The 20,324-nt window shown below is 36.5% G+C and overlaps 1 protein-coding gene across 3 annotated transcripts in view; it reads left to right on the top strand.

Moving 5' to 3' along the window:
* Positions 1–2,852: 2,852 nt before the first annotated feature.
* Positions 2,853–20,324, top strand: part of TBP (TATA-box binding protein) — a 49,001-nt gene continuing 31,529 nt past the window's right edge. For 2 of the 3 annotated variants that reach the window (XM_053710821.1, XM_053710819.1), the window contains exons 1-4: positions 2,853–2,959; positions 15,960–16,110; positions 17,814–18,130; positions 20,081–20,168. In XM_053710821.1, coding sequence (XP_053566796.1) covers positions 16,063–16,110; positions 17,814–18,130; positions 20,081–20,168 — 453 coding nt within the window. In that variant the 5' untranslated portion in view covers positions 2,853–2,959; positions 15,960–16,062. Of the gene's footprint in view, positions 2,960–4,561; positions 4,700–15,959; positions 16,111–17,813; positions 18,131–20,080; positions 20,169–20,324 lie in introns of those variants that run through there. The other variant, XM_053710820.1, reaches the window with a different exon arrangement.

Genomic DNA, 20,324 nt, shown 5'->3' with positions numbered 1-20,324 from the left:
AAAATACAATTACAACATAACACATTAAAAAATAGAAGGGACGTCTCCCTTTAAAAATTGGAATACCACCTTAAAAATATATAGGATTACCACCTTAAAAATATAAAAATATGGAAAAAATATTTTTAGTTTAGTTAAAAATGTTTGAGCTTTGTAAAAAGATGTAGCAAGATTGTTATAATGTTAATATAGTTCAGCAGTGAGATCTTCACAGTCTTTGTAACAAAGTTTCTTGTGTTAACTGATCGAAAAAATGTTACAGTTCAGCGAAAAATATCAGCGTGGAGTTAATATAGTAGGATTTTTCATACAAGTAGAGCGATCATGTTGAACACCTTATTCAGGTTATACTCACACTCTTCCAAATGATTGTAATAGCGGCTTGATGACTTACACTTTTGGAGATTAACAAAAGTAAGCAATATCTCCAAAGTGTTAGTAACTTTTCTTACTTTCTTGAGTCGGCTGAACCAGGTCAGCGTGATTGGAAACTGCTTCCTTTGCTCCAAAATTCCTAAGCTTGAATCGGCTGAACCAGGTCAGCGTGATTGGAGACAGCTTGTTTTTTCAAACCTCCATATGTCAGATATTGTAGGATTTCCAAGGGGATAATGAAAAGTCCACAGACCCGCACTTAGCGTGAATCACGCGCGGGTTACAGATTTAAACTAGGTACCTAGATTTAAAAGTAGAGCAAAGTCTTTTATGGGGAACAACACAAGTAAGTCTACGCGTTTCACCCGATAGGGCTTTTTCAAGATCTTGAAAAAGCCCTATCGGGTGAAACGCGTAGACTTACTTGTGTTGTTCCCCATAAAAGACTTTGCTCTACTTTTAAATCTAGGTACCTAGTTTAAATCTGTAACCCGCGCGTGATTCACGCTAAGTGCGGGTCTGTGGACTTTTCATTATCCCCTTGGAAATCCTACAATATCTGACATATGGAGGTTTGAAAAAACAAGCTGTCTCCAATCACGCTGACCTGGTTCAGCCGATTCAAGCTTAGGAATTTTGGAGCAAAGGAAGCAGTTTCCAATCACGCTGACCTGGTTCAGCCGACTCAAGAAAGTAAGAAAAGTTACTAACACTTTGGAGATATTGCTTACTTTTGTTAATCTCCAAAAGTGTAAGTCATCAAGCCGCTATTACAATCATTTGGAAGAGTGTGAGTATAACCTGAATAAGGTGTTCAACATGATCGCTCTACTTGTATGAAAAATACTACTATATTAACTCCACGCTGATATTTTTCGCTGAACTGTAACATTTTTTCGATCAGTTAACACAAGAAACTTTGTTACAAAGACTGTGAAGATCTCACTGCTGAACTATATTAACATTATAACAATCTTGCTACATCTTTTTACAAAGCTCAAACATTTTTAACTAAACTAAAAATATTTTTTCCATATTTTTATATTTTTAAGGTGGTAATCCTATATATTTTTAAGGTGGTATTCCAATTTTTAAAGGGAGACGTCCCTTCTATTTTTTAATGTGTAATGTTGTAATTGTATTTTAATGTGAGTAAAGGTATTCATTTCAATTTCATTTGTATCCCCTGTTATTTGACTAAATGTGGTGAGAACTTAGCTCTTAGCGCCCTCTCTTTTTCTCATAATTTCGTTTTCTTCCTGACAGTCCTGGGGTGACTGTTTTAGAGTGGCCTTGTTCTCTTTTAGCTATTAGCGCTAAACTTCTGTGTTTTTCTCCAAAAGTTCAACTTATCTAAACAACTTTATTATTGTTCAAAATTTTTTGAAGAGTGATAACAGAGCGTTATTTTTGAAATATTTATTTACAATTTGGATATGGCTTCATCTGGATCTGATAATATATAAATATTAATATAAAAATAATTATAAAGATTGACAACTATACAATACAAATTTAAAATATAGATTACTCTTTAATTACAGTCGACAAATTTGGCGCAATTTATGTACATGGAAATGAGAGACAAATTAGACGCCAGTTATGCTGTACAATGCTATTACTGCCTTTTATATATGTCTAGACTGGCGTCTAGATTGACTTTCCTATTGTTTTGTACCTTGCCCGCCACCTAAAAGGTGGCGAGGCAAAAATAACGAGGTGGGAGCGGAAATTGTAGCGAGCGGACAAATAGATTTTTTAGTACATTCGTTTTTGGCGAGTTGGTGGTCAAATGTGTCTAATTACAGTGAAAAATGGAGAGGTAGCAAGGTTTGGCGGATAAGTACGCTCGCAATTTTAAAGATGCGAGTTTGAACATAGTTGACGACTTTGTACATATCAGTTTGCGAGTTTTGACGCGAGATTTGACTGCTTAGTACATGGAGCCCCAAGTGTTAGGAAATTGACATGAAGAACACACATACCTCAGTATATTCCCAGGCATTACAATTGCAATGTTCAATGGTTGATAACTATTGTTATGAAGGTTTTAAAGAATTGCCAACTAATAAAAAACGGACTCATTTTTTTATCTCAGCAAAAACTGATTTCAAGGACAATTACATATAATTCCAGTTGTTATTATTATAAACAATAACCCAAAGTAATTGTTCACAAGTCTAGTAAACAAAAAGTATATAGCAGAAAACGTGAGCATGAAGAGGACCAGTCTTTACGTCAATAATGTTATAACAACAACAACAAGTAAAGTCTGCACAAAACTGAGTGACAAATATCTCGTTAGCAAGTTATACTAATATCTCAGGAGTAGGTGTAACCAATATATGCCACACCCACTTATCGTGCACCGAAACCTTTCACATCGGACTTTCATAAAAAAAAAAAATTAAGCTCCATCATTTAGAGGAAGTGACGTCCACCACTACTCAGACGCTTATTGGTTAAGACAGGAAAGGGGAAAGGTTACCGCTTGGAATTTGCGCACAGCAGAAGAGTGGCGCTTGTTGGGATGTTGTGAGGGCAACTTGTGAAGCTATAGGGGCTTTAGCGTGTGTTTTTAAAGGTAACTATCTCCGCGTGGACAATGACGTAAAGATATAACACTGAAGGTGACACAGCGTCAGCTTCGTCATCAGTTTGTTGACTATAAGCGATTTTCTTGACAATTTATTTAATGTTGGCTACTTCTAATGTGCCTCTTCTGTAAGTGGTTAGCCAGTATGGCCACTGTCTTACAGCATGTTCAGTGAGATCTTCCTAATTTTATTGCTATACGTTTGTACCTACGTTACACTTATTGGTATGAGTAATTGTGTAATTTGTGCGCATTGTTTGAAATCCAGGGTTTGACATATTTCACCACGTCTTATTTTAGGTAGATTACTCAGATTGGTAATAGTTTTCTTCCTATAGCTTTAAGAAATACTAGTCTAACCTCTAAAGCGTAATTGACTGTAAAAATAACATTCTGAGTTAGTTCAAGGGACATGAAATCCACATTTTTTTCTTTTATGATTCAGATAGTGAATACAATTATAAAAAAGAAAGCTTAGGAGCTGGCCCATTTTTGGTTCAGAACCCTGGATAGTGCGTTCTGATTGGATACATTTAGCCACCAATCAGCAAGCGCTACTCGGGTGCTGAACCTAAAATGGGTTGGCTCCTAAGTCTTGCATTCCTGTTTTTCAAATAAAGATGCCAAGAGAATGAAGAAAATTGATAATAGGAGTAAATTAGAAACTTTCTTAAAATTGCATGCGCTATCCGAATCCTAAAAGAAAAATTTAAGTTTAGCATCCATTTCAGGGATGCACAATTCCTATTGCCCGGGACATGCAGTTCTGGGCGCAAGGCATGTGTGTTTTTTTTTTTGTTATTTAGTAGGTCTACAGCTTTTTTTTATTTTTACTACTTCTTACCGTGCCTGCCAATTCAGCGCATCTCATGTCTTAACTCCTCCCTGCTAGTCACTACTTGCGGTGTTGGAGACATGCAGTTGAGGTGAGTTTTGCACTTTATAGTGAGCGTGTGTGAGCAATATTATAACAGTATTATAGATTGGCTATTTTTTTAAGAATGCTGATTTTATTATTATTATTATTATTATTGAATTACATCAATATCTCTGACATTTCTTATTTCAATGTTTTTATTCAGCTGAACTTTGCATGCAGTTTCACTGAGGTTTTCTAGCGTTTTATATTACCAATATCCTATCATTCTAAGATTTTTACTGAAAATGTTATTTCAGTAAAAATCCTAGAATGATAGGATATTTGGTAATATAAAATGCTTGAAAACCTCAAAGTGAAACAGCATGCAAAGTTCAGCTAAATTAAAAAACAAAAATCATACAGATATTGATGTAATTCAATAATAATAAAATCAGCATTCTTCTCTGAACTTGCACGTTGCTCTTGGCGATCCACTGGGATACTTGACGGCTTTCACCCCATGACTTGGCCTTTTTTAAACTGTGGATCTTCCATTTAGACTGCGGAATAAGCAGTATTTATTAATAGTTCCCTTCTGACACGTTAAGTGATCAAACCCTGCTTTTCAGACCCATAATGGTGGCCCAAAGATCTGGAGGGCATGTGGGGTTTTATTTACATTTAGCCCTGCTTTATTTTAATAGTGGCCAGCTGGGGTAAGTAGATCCAACCGAGTGTGTGAGTGACAACGTAACTGAAGAGATTTCTCCCAGACACAAAGCAGTGCACGCTATTGCCATCTCAGTGTAAATAACTCTCTTCCGTGAATCGGCCAGTTTCGTTCAGAGGGAGAGCTGCCCCTAAGAAAGGTGAGATCTGACAGACTGCAGCTGCTCCACGTTCTATTGTGCCCCCCGTTTGTGACCTCTTTCTGCTCCCATAGTTACCCAACAGGCTGTGTCCCTGCTCAACAGCACTTAACTTTTAGATACAGTTTTTTTGCCCGTATGGTAATAAGTGAAGTTCAGAAGTGTTGCCATGTGCTCCGCTATTTGAGGTAATTTATTGGCTGAATGAGTGGGGATAGAAGTTGTCTAATAAAAGTTGGTTTTCAATTATTTAAACCTCAGGTGTGGTATTTAGTGTGAAGAAATAATGATTTTAGTTCAGCAGATTGCTTTGGCTAAATATGCGATAATTATATGGCAGTGTACTTTCTTATTATTCAAGTTTAAAATAGTTGGTATAGATTCATATGAGCTTAGGCAGAAAGGAAGGAGCAATGTAAAAAGACAGTCATATCTTTGTGGAGATCACTGATCTGTCTGCACTAAAACCTACAAAACTGCTCTCTCCCCACAACCTCTATCCCACAAATTCTCTCTCACACACACACACTGCATCCACTACATAAATTACTACACTCACACTACATACATTACTACACACACACACACACACACACTGCAGCCGCTTCACACATTTACTACACACACTGCAGCCGCTTCACACATTTACTACACACACACTGCAGCCGCTTCACACATTTACTACACACACACACACACACTGCAGCCGCTTCACACATTTACTACACACACACACACACACACACTGCAGCTGCTTCACACATTTACTACACACACACACACACTGCAGCCGCTTCACACATTTACTACGCACACACACTGCAGCCGCTTCACACATTTACTACACACACACACGCACTGCAGCCGCTTCACACATTTACCACACACACACACACACACTGCAGCCGCTTCACACATTTACCACACACCCACACACTGCAGCCGCTTCACACATTTACCACACACACACACACTGCAGCCGCTTCACACATTTACCACACACACACTGCAGCCGCTTCACACATTTACCACACACACACACTGCAGCCGCTTCACACATTTACCACACACACACTGCAGCCGCTTCACACATTTACCACACACACACACTGCAGCCGCTTCACACATTTACCACACACACACTGCAGCCGCTTCACACATTTACCACACACACACACTGCAGCCGCTTCACACATTTACCACACACACACACACTGCAGCCGCTTCACACATTTACTACACACACTGCAGCCGCTTCACACATTTACTACACACACACACACTGCAGCCGCTTCACACATTTACTACACACACACACACACACACTGCATCCGCTACACACATTTACCACACACACTGCAGCCGCTACACACATTTACCACACACACACACACACTGCAGCCGCTACACACATTGCAATATGCTAATGAAGCAGCAGATGCGGGCGGAGGATCAGCGTTATGTTTACCATAACGAAAAGGTAAGTATTTTAAAAAATAAGCATCATATTCATTGTAAACTTTAAAGGGCCATAATACCCAAATGTTTAAACACTTGAAAGTGATGCAGCATAGCTGTAAAAAGCTGACTAGATAATATCTCCTGAACATCTCTATGTAAAAAAGAAAGATATTTTACCTTAAAAGTTCCTCAGTAGCCACCTCCCATTGTAAAGGATTTCTAAGCAGCATTTTAGTATGTCTGTCCTGGGACAGCTGAAAGGATGAGCCTCGTGAACTCTCATATTATTTCACCAATCAGGTAAAGGAAGCTTACTATGAAATCTCATGAGAGTTAAGTCAAATCTCATGCAATCACAGTAAGAGTTCATGACCTCAGCACTGCTGATGCTGATTGGCTGCTGTTCATTTCTTCATTTTTTTTTTATTTTTACCTGCAGTTGGGAGCAGGTGAAGTAACTTTTTACACAGAACTTACTCTGCTGAGCTGAGGAGATTGTGAGGTAAAATATCTTCCTTTTTTACATATTTTCTTGTCAGCTTTTTACAGTTATACTGCATCAGTTTCAAGTGATTTAGCATATGAGTATTATGTCCCTTTAATTAAAGTGTCCCTTTTTTTAAGAGTAGTATTTAATGCTGACCTTTTAATTCAGTAAAGTTTACAAATCACTTTAAATACATGAAACCCAAAATGTTTCTTTCATGATTCAGATAGAACATAGTTATAAACAACCTTTCACCTTTATCTCTATTACCAATTTTGCTTCATTCGCTTGGTATCCTTTAAACTAGGAGCAATGCACTACTGGGAGCTAGTTGAACACATAGGATGAGCCAATGAGAAAAAACACTCACCAGTTACCTCCTAGTAGTGCATTGCTTCTCCTGTGCCTACCTTGGTATGCTCTTCAACCAAGAATACACTGGGAACAAAGCAAATTTGATTATATAAGTAAATTGTAAACATGTTTAACATATGCTCTGTCTGATTCAAGAAAGTAAAATGTTTGGCTTGTTCATGTTCCTTAATTGCCTAATTTAAAAATGAATGAGCAACCCCTCTAACTTATTGTGATAACCTGCTTAATTAGGCACCAATGATGTTTATGATAAGGGGGCAGAGTTTCTTTGACAGTTCCTATGCTTCCTCATGAGGTATACAAATGGGCACGCACTCCTATGTCTAAAATAAAAGCCAAATTAAAAAGCCATAAATTATTTTTCAGGTAGCTTATATGTATGTTTAGGTAATTTTATGGCTTTAATTGAATATTATTAATATAAAAATGAGAACGCTGTATGTTCTGTTTAATCTTTATCCCTACTTGCATTTGTTTATTGCAATAAAGTATTCCTAGGTCTGTCTCCTGAGTTATCAATAAAAACCTTATTTAAATACAGTTTTGGTTAAAAAAAATTTGCGAATCGGGACAAGTAGATTGGGCTCCCACTTTAGTCCCTTGGACAAGTAGTTTTTTTAAAAAAAAATTCCACACCCCTACCTTTTTATAGGGGCATTAAACTTCAATGTATAGGGGCAGTCTACACCTTGGTCATCTTAAAGACTTAGCTTAAAGGGACAGTATACTTTTAAATAGTTTTTCCCTTAATTTGTTTCCAATTACTTTTTTACCAGCTGCAGAGTATAAAATGTATGAGATTTACTTTTTTAATGCTTATTTGTGTATTTTCAGGATGGGTGGGGATACCACAGACTAAATCAACTATTTCAAATGCCTTTATAAGGGTAATGGAAATACTTGTAAAAAATTTAATACACTCCAGCAGTTGGATCATTGGGAACAAATTAAAGGGTTGACTTGTTTTTTTTTAGTAAACTATCCCTTTAAGATGCAAATCTCCTCCTGCACTTTTTCTATATTATGCAGCAGAAATGGTAAGCAAGTTATTTTAAGATGAATATTGTTTCTGGCCACTTTGAAATGGCTGCCAAGCTCTACCCACTGATGACAACATAATCTGGGCTGCACATGGCATACGCTATTTTCGCTAACTGGCAGAGAGATGACATTTCCACCTCTTAGCCAGTAGCCGTGCAGTAAATCTGGCTTGGCACTGCATATTGCGGTGCCAAGTCGGATTTCCCGCAATGAGTGCTCTGGAAGTGACATTTATCCAAGTAGTAGTGCATGGTAGGAGCTGTAGTATACAATAGACATAAACAATATATACTATATTTATTTATCTTGTGAGTGCAAAGTGAAGTGATCATTCTGAAACTGAATTAAAGTGACATTTTGGATATATTGAGTAACTTTGTTTGGCAGGCAGTTTATAAGTGAATCATAATTGATGCTACATCCTTATATTCCTCTGTACCTCATGTGCACGGATGCCGGGCCCTGGAATTTTTCTTGGATAAAAATACTTCCTATCAAATAGAGACAAAACAATTCATTGTTGAGGTTGTTGAGTTCCTACTTACCCACAATTATTTTATGTTTGATTCCGTTTTTTACTTACAGAACCAAGGAACAGCTATGGGGGCGAAATTTGCCCCCTCATATGCTAATCTGTTTGTGGGTAAGTGGGAGCTCCAACACATATATGATATACAGGAACCTTTCAGGTCCGGCATCCTGTTGTACATGAGGTATATAGATGACCTCATCTTTATTGTAAAAGAGGATTTTTTGTTCGCTGATTTTTTGACATTATTGAATAATAATGATGTCAATCTTACATTCACTGGGGCGGTACATCATGAAAATGTAAATTTCTTAGATCTTCACTTACATGGTGACGCCACCACACATAAGATCATTTCAACTACATACAGAAAAGAAACGGCAGGTAATACTTCATGCCACCCCAAACATCTAATTAAATCCATTCCTAGAAGCCAATTCATCAGGTTAAGACGAAATGCCAGCACTTTAGAAAATTATATTGAAGGTGCTAATGATCTTATCACTAGATTAAAAGCCAGAGGATACAATGAGGAAGGACTATATAAAACCTTTGAGGAGATTAAGGATTGGAAACCACCAAACAAAGTGCACACGGATAACACTGATGACACGGCTGAAGGGATAAGACATGCCAATACCAAGGGTAGCCAGAAGGGTTATTTGGATGAAAGGAGTATTGTTTTTTCAACTCAGTATTCACCCCAATACAACTCCATATGTAGTATCATTAAAAAGCATCTACATCTATTGAAGGGTGATGAGGTTTTACAGCCTTATGTTAAAGAATGCAAATTCGTTGCAAAAAAGCCACCCACGTTGGCTTCTAAACTCTCCCCCAGTTTAGTCAAAACTGAGACCAGACCCAATGCTAATTGGTTTAGGGGTATAGGAAATTTTAGGGCACATCTCACGAATTGCTTAACTTGCGACACTATGGACTACACCAACAAGTTTAGCAGCAAGATCACAGGTGAATCCTTTGAGATGGATTTCTATGCTACATGTCTCACTAATTACATGGTGTACTTATTGGATTGTAAACTTTGTGGGGCCCAATATGTGGGACAGTCGACCAGAACCCTCAGAGACCGAGCTAGGGAACATCTAAGAGATATAAAGAATTTTAGGATACGGCTGTAGCCAAACACTTTAATCTCTTTCATTTTACTAATGTACCCAATATTAAAATTAAGATCATAGACCTAGCAAGAACCCCACCCAGAGGGGGAGATAAATCCAAAATCCTGGATAGGAAAGTACTTTTCTGGATTTATAAATTAAAAACCAGGTCTCCTTTGGGTATTAATTTGGAATGGGATATGAGATACTTTGTTGACTAAACTAGAATATACCTTATCCAATATATTGAAAGTTATACATATATCTTCATATTAGTATATATTTTAGTATATATTTTAATAATTCTATCTCCTTTCTCCAATACCCCCCTTTTTATACTCCAGTAACTTCATTGTAGACATTTTTGTGGTTTTTGGTATCCAATGGAATATTATCAGGTCTTCCCCATTAAGGGTTAATTTAAATATGTAGCAATTTATGATACCTATGACACTTATGGTATTTGTGTATTTATTTGTTTGTTGCATTTGAGACACATATCTTTGTATGATTACATGAATACCATTGATTTATTCTGCAAACTCAATGTGATGCTTTGCTTTAAATGCCAAAATGTTCAATGGTGTTCCATATTGCATATACATACATATATTTTTTGTTTTCTATTTTCTTTGAGGGTGTATATACACTTACATATATTTCCATGAACATTTGATTTATTTTCTTAATTCCAGGCATATTGTTTGAAATGATTATTATCATTGTTTCTCATATATTATATATATATATATATATATATATATATATATATATATATATATATATATATATATATATATAATATTTGTTTTACAAATGTGCCAGATTTTGTTCCCCCTTCACAAGTATTTTGTTTTTATCTGATCTGCTTCATTAACTGTGGACACATACTTTACAAATTAAATGTACAAGATGATAACCAATGATTGCATGATCTAATTACATGAATGTTTCTATTGGTGTGTTGTCCCTTTAAATAAAGCAGCTGTCTATACTTGTCCCCAGCATCTATGATTAAGCGCAAGTGTGCGTGAAACATGTAAGACTGCTGTCTCCTTCCCTGTTTGTTGTGACTCTGTTCACTTTCATGTGTTTTTTTTTTTTTTTTTTTTTTTTTTAAATTGGAAATAAACATACCGTTTTACTGTTGCTCAGCAGCCTTCCACTTCTTCTTTTTGTGCATTTTTGCGGTAGTCCGCCGCTACCTTTTTGGTTGGCTCCACACCACTCCCCTTGCTCACACATGGTTTGATCCGCTCTGCTTCCTGTGCCTGGCGGATGATCACTGCAGCAGCACCTTTCTCTTTATCAGTGACATTTATTCAAGCAGTGCATAATGGGAGTCTACACTGGACAATGCTTGTCTTTATATTTATCTTGTCAGTGCCTATATAGAACATCAACTTGTTACTCCTCTTAGAACCCTTAAAAATGGTGGGCCAAATTAATAATTTACCTAATAAACAAGGGAGGGCCAGATTTATAAATAAAATATAAGCATTACTATAGGCATGGATTTAATCCTTTTTTTCACAGATTAAAAAATACCTTTTTAATGGCAAAGATTACATATATGGTATTTGATTAGCTAAAGTTTACTTTAAAGACAGATATGTTAGGCATGTGAATTTATGATACTTGAAACTGGAAAACCATCCATTTGCAGACTTGGGGGAACACTAAAGTGATTTAGAAAGAACATGCAGTTTTTTTTATTTTTTGCACATTTTTTTTTTTTTACATGCACATTTCTGAGGCACCAGCTCCTGTGCATGTGCACACGTTTAGTGTATATGTATACTAGTCATGTGAAAGCCATCAACCAATCACAAATACAATAGACTGCAAATAGAGGGCGGAGTAAATTTGTCCGAAAAAAAATCTACTTATTTTAAATTCACAAAAGGTGCTATTGCATTATGGAATTCTACTGTATTGTCCCTTGAGTGAATGTAAAGTTTAATGAGAAAGTGCCTTTTTTTTTTAAAAAAAAAATACTCATTAAAAAACAAAACACGCTTATATGTAAAGTTTAATGAATGAAAGTGCCCCTGTTTTTATATGAGTATTTAAAAAAAAAAAAAAAAAAAAAAGCACTTTCTCATTAAACTTTACATATAAGCGTGTTTTGTTTTTTAAATGAAAGTGCCCCTGTTTTTAAGAGTTTTTAAAAACCGGGCACTTTCTCATTTAACTTCACATTCACTTTTAATTACAATAACAGGGGCCAAAATACATTAGTATATTTACTACACATAAACATATATTATTATTTTTTTTATTATTTTTTATCAAGGACATTACAGTAGTATTAGTAAAGAACATTTACAATATATGGTACATCTCATATATTTTCAACAAAGTATTATGTACTCAAGATATTATAGTCCTTGTTTTTGTCCTCTTGGACCTGCAGTAATGTAATGATTTAAAGCTGCGTGTTACAGTGAACATAACTAACATTGGACCAAAATAAAAAGAAAAAGTTTTGCATCTTTAAAAAAAAGATAATGACTTTGATACATCAGGTTAAACAATATTGAGGAAAAGATGCAAATAGCCAGAACTGAACAGGATTAAACTGCATACCCCAACATCATACGTATTATGCTCGATTGAGATTCACATTGCTGCTCATTATTTATTAATGGTTGTTCCTCTTAGATTGTGTTGTTGGCTGGTATGAATAGCTAGTTCCATATTCTTTGTTAGTGACTCATTTTTGAATGTTTGATATTTGTTTAAAGAGCATAACATTATAGTGCACTAGTACAATATTGCCCATCTATATTCTTTTTGGTGTACTTTATCAGGGTTTTAGCAAATTAGGTTTGTTGTGTATGGTAGGCAAGATCACCTATTCCTCAGGCGTTTTATCTTGTAATTAAATCCTATAATTTATTATTTGTGGCGGTGCTAGATCCATAGTGTGTGTGTGTATATCGGTCTCCCCCATCGCTGACCCGGCCGCAGACAGCACCAGAGGAGGCGAGCTATATGTTAGGATTAGCCACCCATAATTATATGTATTGGCAGCTAATTGATGTTATCTATGAATAGGTCTGTTTAGGATGGTATTACCGTGGCTTAGATATACGTTTCTGTGGGTATGGTTGTAATTAGTTGTGTACTCTGTTTTTAGCAACTATGCGTGCATGAGCCATAGAGGTAAACAAACATATTAGAAAACATTTCAATAGGAATAACACTACCCTCCAACTTGGGTAAGCCTTAACAGTTAAAACCTATAGGAAGTATAATTTAGATGTTTCACCCATAGATAAAATACAGAAAAAGGAGAAATCATAAACGGAAACGAGAACATCTGCTGTACCTATTATTATATTGTGCATACATAGGCTGTGTAAAGCTAAGAATATTATTACATTGTTTAATAACTGAGTTTAATTTGCTCCCTGCTCTTTATACCTAACCACAACCTATACATGCTTTTAGTCTCTGTTTTAGAAATTGTTATAGAAGATTTGGAACTTCTCCATGATTTGATCTGTCGTCTTGTTGTAACATCAGCAGGAGGTATTTTTAAAGCGTCCATGATAATTTTTTGAACTGTGTGGTATAGGTGGGGCTATGCCTGTGTACTCTCCGGAAAACATGGAGTTCATTATTTCTGATTCCTCGGCCTCCTGTGGGCACCCCTGGGTGGCTGTGATGGATTCGGTTCTTGTTCTTTTGGGTTACTTAGACTCAATGTCCCAGAGTGCTCCCAGAAGTAAAAAAAAAAGTTGTAAGTGTCTAGGCTTGTTATCTGTTCGAGCATCATTTTCATCGGTTGGCTATTTGGTGTCTGCGCCAGATCGTCCTGCTGTGAAAGAGATGATCCATCTTGAACGTTGTTCCGGTAGATGTTGTTTTTTTTTTTTTTAGTATATTTTTGTCGCCCCTTATTGCAGGTGTGAGCGCTGTTTTGAACTTGTTGGGTAATTGCGTAGAATCCTTGGGTATCTGCTTATTAAATTCTTCGATCTTTCTGTACCCTGTGGATACAACTTGTATTTGGATTGTTTGGCGGTGCTATCTGTTCCTCCGGTATAGCCAAAGGGGCTTTATCTATGAGGTATTGTAGCTCCTGTCTTGAAAGCGCCTTCTCTAGTAACGGTTGAAAAATTGCTTCCAGTTTGAGGAGCAGTAAGTCACATGAGTCAGGATCAGATGTAGCCCACATGGCTGCGGTTAGGGTCAGCGTCAAGCTCTGTATTGTGGATATAATGAGCAAATGCTATGTATGCTTCTTGTAGGCGTGATAATAGAAGCCTTTCCCTCTAAGATGTTAGGATAGTGGTGAATAGTAGTCAGTTCTGGCAGATCACCCCAGGAAAACCAGGGGGGCAATGCCGCCTGTGTATTAGCCGCCGCTATAGGCCTCTATTGTACGTTTCGGTCTCAGGAGTCATCAATACAGCAACCCAAGATGATTTTTAAGTTATATACCTAGTAAAGTCACAAAGCCAGTCGTACCTGTGTATGGAGCTGTAAATGTGGAGTTATAATCGGCGGATTTCAATCCTTTCTCCCGGAGCTCCAGAAAAAATGCGACTTCTCAAAGCCGCTGCTTGGACACGCCACACAGACACTTTTTATTACAATCCCATTGTTTAGTAAACTTTTTACTGTCCCTTTAAAGCGAAAGTGTATGCAGACAAACACCTGATGAGAGTTCATTTTATTCAAAGATTCTACAGGAAAACACTTTTAAATGGGTGGTGTTCTCTCTTACACCCTCACTGGAAGGTTGATTTCTGCTGCTGTCTCTTGTTTACGTGGCTTTGTGACTTGTCTGTGTAAGTAATTGGGGGAACTGATTATTGCTTTTCAATGGCGATAGGTAATTTGTGATAATTCTTGTTGGAAGAATGTGTAATTTTAACATACCTTACAGTATACTTCTCTGCTTAAAGTGCATATAAAGCTCAATGAATAAGTGCCCTTTTTTGTTAAAAAATACTATTAAAAACAGGGGCACTTGCATTCATTAAAATTTACATTGCAGCGTTTTCTTTAAAATATTTACCTTTTTATCTTTAGCGAACCCGGACCAGTGATCCCCCGCCTGCAGCTCCTCTGTAATTGCCTCAGCAATGACGAAACCAGCTTCCTCCAATTATGTTGTGCACCCCAGAGCGTCCATCTTGTGAGGCCACGCCGTGATTGGAGGAAGTCGGTTTCATCATTGCTGTGCCAAGTACAGCATGAGAAGTGGGTGGGGGATTGCCGGTCCAGGTCTGTTAAAGAAAAGGTAAGTATTTAAAAAATAAATAAAAAGACGCTGCAATGTAAAGTTTAATGAATGAAAGTGCCCCTGTTTTTAATAGTATTTTTAAAAACCGGGCACTCATTAATTAAACGTTACATTCACTTTTTAAAGGGATACTAAACCCAATCCCCCCCCCCCCATGATTTAGAAAGAGCATGCAATTTGAAACAACTTTCTAATTTACTAAATGTAGCCACCAATCGGCAAGCGATACCCAGGGTGCTGAACCAAAAATGGGCTATCTCCTAAGCTTAGATTCCTGCTTTTTCAAATAAAGATGGCAAGATAATAGGAGTAAATTAGAAAGTTGCTTAAAATTGCAAGTTCTAGCTGAATTGTAAAAGAGAAAAAAATGGATTTATTATCCTTTTAAAGGGACAGTAAAAACAAAAAAAAACTTATGATTCTCATAGAGCATGCAATTTTAAATAACTTTCCAATTTACTTCTGTTATCAAATTTACTTTGTTCTTTTGTTAGAGTAAACCTAGGCAGGCTGATAGGAATTTAGGAGTGTGCACATGTCTATGGCAGCAGTGTTTGCATTGTTGTTGAAAGCATTGTTATACATAGTTGCAAACACTGCTGTTAGATGGCTAAAGACACATGCACACTCCTGAGCTCACCTAGGATTTCTCTTTGATAAAGGATACCAAGGAACTAAGCAACATTAATAGAAGTTAATTAAAAAGTTGTTTAAAATGCCATGCTCTATACTATTCATGTAGTGACTTTACTGTCCCTTTTAACTTACAATAAAGGAGCCAATGTAGCGTCTACGTCAGTGCTTTTGAAACAAAACATTTGAATATACCCCATAAGCAGCATAACGTCTATACAGATTAGCTTCATGAGACGTTATTTATGTGTATGTAAAAATATATATATTTATTTTTACTTTTTTTCACACACATGAGTTTTGTGGAAATATATTAATCAAAATTTAAAATAATAATTTTATTCTTTTTGCAGATTTGTGGGTGCTGGCATGAGTTAATGGTAATTTTTGCGCTGGAAAGTTGATATTTTTTGTTCCTGTTGCCATCTGTTATAATTGTAAGTGACCAACCAGACCATGGATCAGAACAGTATACCGGCTTTCCAGGGGTTGGCATCCCCACAGGTATGTTTTGTTTAAATAATACAAAAAATATTGTATGTATGTGTTGTTTTTTTAAATGTATTTCTTAAAGGCAAAATTTAAACTCCAAATTGATAATCTCTAAATTTTAAAGTTTAAATTTGCCATGTGAATTTATAATTCCTTTAAGGAAATGGTAATATTTAGGAAAAATGCATACTAAACAAAAAAATATTAAAATTAAGGTTTTCTATGATCTCGTTGCAGTCCTGCTGTAGGTTTCTTAAGTATGCCTCTTTAAACCCTTAACTGCTGAGCCATTTCCACCCCATGTGCTGAGCTGTTTTGGAGTTGATAGCTTTTAATCTCTATTGTAGGCCATTTTTCAGTGAGAAACCCACACATTAATGAAAACAATATATAATGGTAATAAACAAGGTTGTTGAACACATGTGTGGGTGTGTTATTCTAAACTCTTTTGTTAAAAGAAGGGGGTTATCCTATACATAAAGAGCTTTGGGTATAGTTATATATATTTGTTGTCCAGATATGGGCTACCATGAACCTTTACCCATGTCTCGTCATAAAGGAAAGAATAAAGTTGTGTTTCTTTTTTTTTGTTTTTTTTTTTCTTTCAAATTTTTATTGAGATAATCAGAAAGACAACATTACATAGACAAGAATATAATGAACATAGGTTATGGCTACATATATGCTGTTAGAGTCCATAAGATTACATAGTGCCATACAGTAAGTCAAATAACGAGAGTTGTCTATTCCATCAGAAAACACATGTAAAGGAGAAAGTATAATCTGGAGGCCAAAATTCTAGGTATTAACCAGCTTTCTCATAGTGCTCAGTAAATGTTACATTTTAATAGAGAGTAAATATTAGTTTAAGCAAATGTAGAGGTATAAACAATTAGCTGAGACAGGAAAAGCTCAGCTGCTCATACAGAAGTAAAATAGGAAGGAGAGGAAAGAGGAAGAGAGAGAAAGAGAAAAGCACCAGACACGGGGGGGGGGGGGGGGGGGGGAGGAAAAAAAAGAATAAAGTTGTTTTAAAATATTTGAAATGCATCATACACATTTTGGGAATTTATTTAAAGTGAATGTAAACTTTTATGAATCAGTGCCGTTTTTAAAAAATATTAAAAACATGGGCACTTTAATTCATGAAAGTTTACATTGCAGTATATTTTAGAAATACTTAAAAAAAAATCTTCAGTAAAGCCGGATTGACGATTCCACTGCCCACAGTTCCTCTGTCCATACGTCGCCAATGACGAAACCGGCTTCCTTCATTCATGGCTTCCCCCCCCCCCCGAGAGTCCAATTTGTGAGGCCATGCCGTGATTGGAGGAAGCCGGTTTCATCATTGCTAAGTACAGCAGGAAGAAGCGGGTGAGGGATAGCTGATCCGGCTTTGAAGAAAAAAGTAAGTATTTCTAAAATATGATGCAATGTAAACTTTCATGAATGAAAGTGCACCTGTTTTTAATAGTATTTTTAAAAAAACAGGCACTGATTCATGAAAATTTATTTGACAATCAAGCAGCAAAGGCAGATTTGTTTGTCAATGTTTCCTTATGTCTAATCATGGCTAAATAGCCTCTGCAATAAGTTTATAACTTAACTCCAGTGTCTTAAAACATCAGCTAAAGTCTGAGAAGATTGATAGCCTATTATAATGTTTTGAATGATGCTGTCATTAATTTTTGTTCTGTCACAATCTGTTTCTGTAGAGTGCAATGACCCCTGGGATTCCCATATTCAGCCCAATGATGCCATATGGCACTGGTTTGACTCCGCAGCCCGTACAGACCACCAATAGCTTGTCTATTCTTGAAGAGCAGCAGCGTCAGCAACAGGCACAGCAGTCAACATCACAGCAAGGAGCTCAGGGCCCTGGGCAAACGCCACAATTATTCCACTCACAGACTTTAACCACAGCCCCTTTACCAGGAAATACACCTTTATACCCCTCCCCAATGACTCCTATGACTCCTATTACACCTGCAACTCCTGCATCAGAAAGCTCAGGGATTGTACCTCAGCTACAGTAAGTTCTTCATTTTTAAAGATCGCACCAAAGATACAGCTAATTAGAACAAACGCAAATCTGATATTAATAAGGAGTTGTGTTAAAGGGGCATTCTGGTCAAAATGGAAATTCACATAGACAAATTACATATTTATATTTACTTATGTTGACAAAAATGCTTCTAGTAAAAGTTACCAACTAGCAGCCGGAGGACCCTATGCGACTCTCTGCAACAGTTTTAGCAAACCCTGGAGGAACAGCAGACTTAAAGGTTTTGTGGCCTCAGAAATAAGGAAAAATCGTCACAACTGAAAAGAGTCATCTGGAGGGTAGAACAGAAGACATGGTGTCCTGCAACATGACATAAATCTGACCCTGTATCACTAGATGGTTTTAGGAAATCTAAATTCAGACAGAGCATACAGTGTTATAAAGTTTACTATTTTACTTATAAAATGTTGCTTCTTCTTATGATGTTCTTTGTTGAATAGATACCTAGGTAGTTAGTGTGCATATGTCTGGAGCACTACGTAGCAGGACAAAGTGCTGTCATTTAGTGCTCTGGCAAAACTGCTGCAGACACATGCCCTCTCCTGTACTCCATTCCCTACTTTTCACTTAAGAGAATAAAGAGCATTTGATAAGTCATTTGGAAAGATGTATAAAATGACAGGCTCTATCTGAATCAAGAAAGAGGCATTTTGGCTTTTATGTCCATTTTTAAATGTGAAAATAAGTAAATGTTAAATATAGTTCTACGAGCATATTAGCCAGTGCAGAGATTAGCAGATAAGTGAGGAACATGAGGTAAGGATATACTGCAAAAAAGAGAGGGGATCAAAAAGTATACCAGCTAGGAAGATGTTGCAGTATTGTGTTTGGGGGGGGTTGTTTTCTCCTCCTGGAGATTTATTATTTATAGGATTATTACTGCATTCTTGATGAAGAGGTTTCTGTTTTTTGTTTTGGAATTATTTCAACAATTACATCTGCAAGATTAGATCAGTTACTGGATGTGAGGTTTGAAGAAGTCTGGATTCAAATGTGGTACGCTGGTCAGGATATATAACTGTAGTATGATCCATTATACTTTGCATATTGCTAGAAAGAACCGTAGTAAACCGTTCGTTGTTGAGTTTTAGATATCACCATGACATCCAGGATTGAGATGTCAGAGAGGAGGTGGTACCATGAAACAGAAGCTTGGTAGTGATTCCAGGGGAGATTGTATAAATCTGAGCAGGGGTTGACAAATCGGTTTCAAATTTTTAGAGCCAGTAAGAATATTTAGGAGCCAGTCATAATTTTAGGAACCAGACAGTGGTATTTGTATGGAGAATAACCCAAAAAGTTATGAGCCAGGGGAAAAATTCTAGGAGCAATTGACTCCCTGGGTTTCTCAAGCCCTGGTGTAGAGGTAGCAACAAAAGCCAAAAAAGTGGACAAAGTCTGCAATGAGGTATTTGTGTGTGTATGTATACATGATACAATTAGTTTAGTAGAAGAACAAGTTTTAAAAGCCATTTGTGTTTAGAGTTTCCATAAGCAGGTGTTGACCAACATTGTCTGTCTAAGGTAGCTCTGATATCCAGGAATGGTAAAGCATGTAATTTATTTTAATAAAATATAAATACCGTAAATAAAAAATAACTGTGACTAGGTAACTGGCTTACCTTAGCAAGGTTATTTCATGGTTTAAAGAGGCGATTATATAGAATCCAGATATCGGATAAGAATGAATCCAGTGGGCATGGTAGAAAGCAAACCATATGCTTGTAGGTTGTTCTCTCAAGCAATATTTAGAAAATTTTTGTGTGGAACAGTAGTTGGGGCAAGTGATTTAAACCTGTGTGATTTTTAACATTTTTAAAAAGCAGCCAAGACACATTTTACATTTGATATTCTTTATGAAGGAACAAGTTAACTGTCTTTACTTTGTAACCTTTATATTCACTTTATTTTTTTAAGAAATATTGTGTCCACCGTGAATCTTGGTTGTAAGCTGGACCTGAAAACAATTGCACTTAGAGCAAGAAATGCTGAGTATAATCCCAAGGTAAATGTTATCTTCAATTCTTTTTTGCTTTAACTTTTTCCTGTTTTCTCCAGCTTGTCTTTTGTGGTTTATATGTAAATCTAAATTGTACCTCTTATGTTTCCTAAAATTAAACTCTTGTGATCTCCAGCCCGGCAGTGAAAGTTTGACCAAAAA

The sequence above is a fragment of the Bombina bombina genome, chromosome 4 (assembly GCF_027579735.1).
Source record: "Bombina bombina isolate aBomBom1 chromosome 4, aBomBom1.pri, whole genome shotgun sequence".
NCBI lineage: Eukaryota > Metazoa > Chordata > Amphibia > Anura > Bombinatoridae > Bombina > Bombina bombina.
The sequence above is the reverse complement of the archived record's forward strand: the minus strand, read 5'-3'. Positions and strand labels throughout refer to the sequence as shown.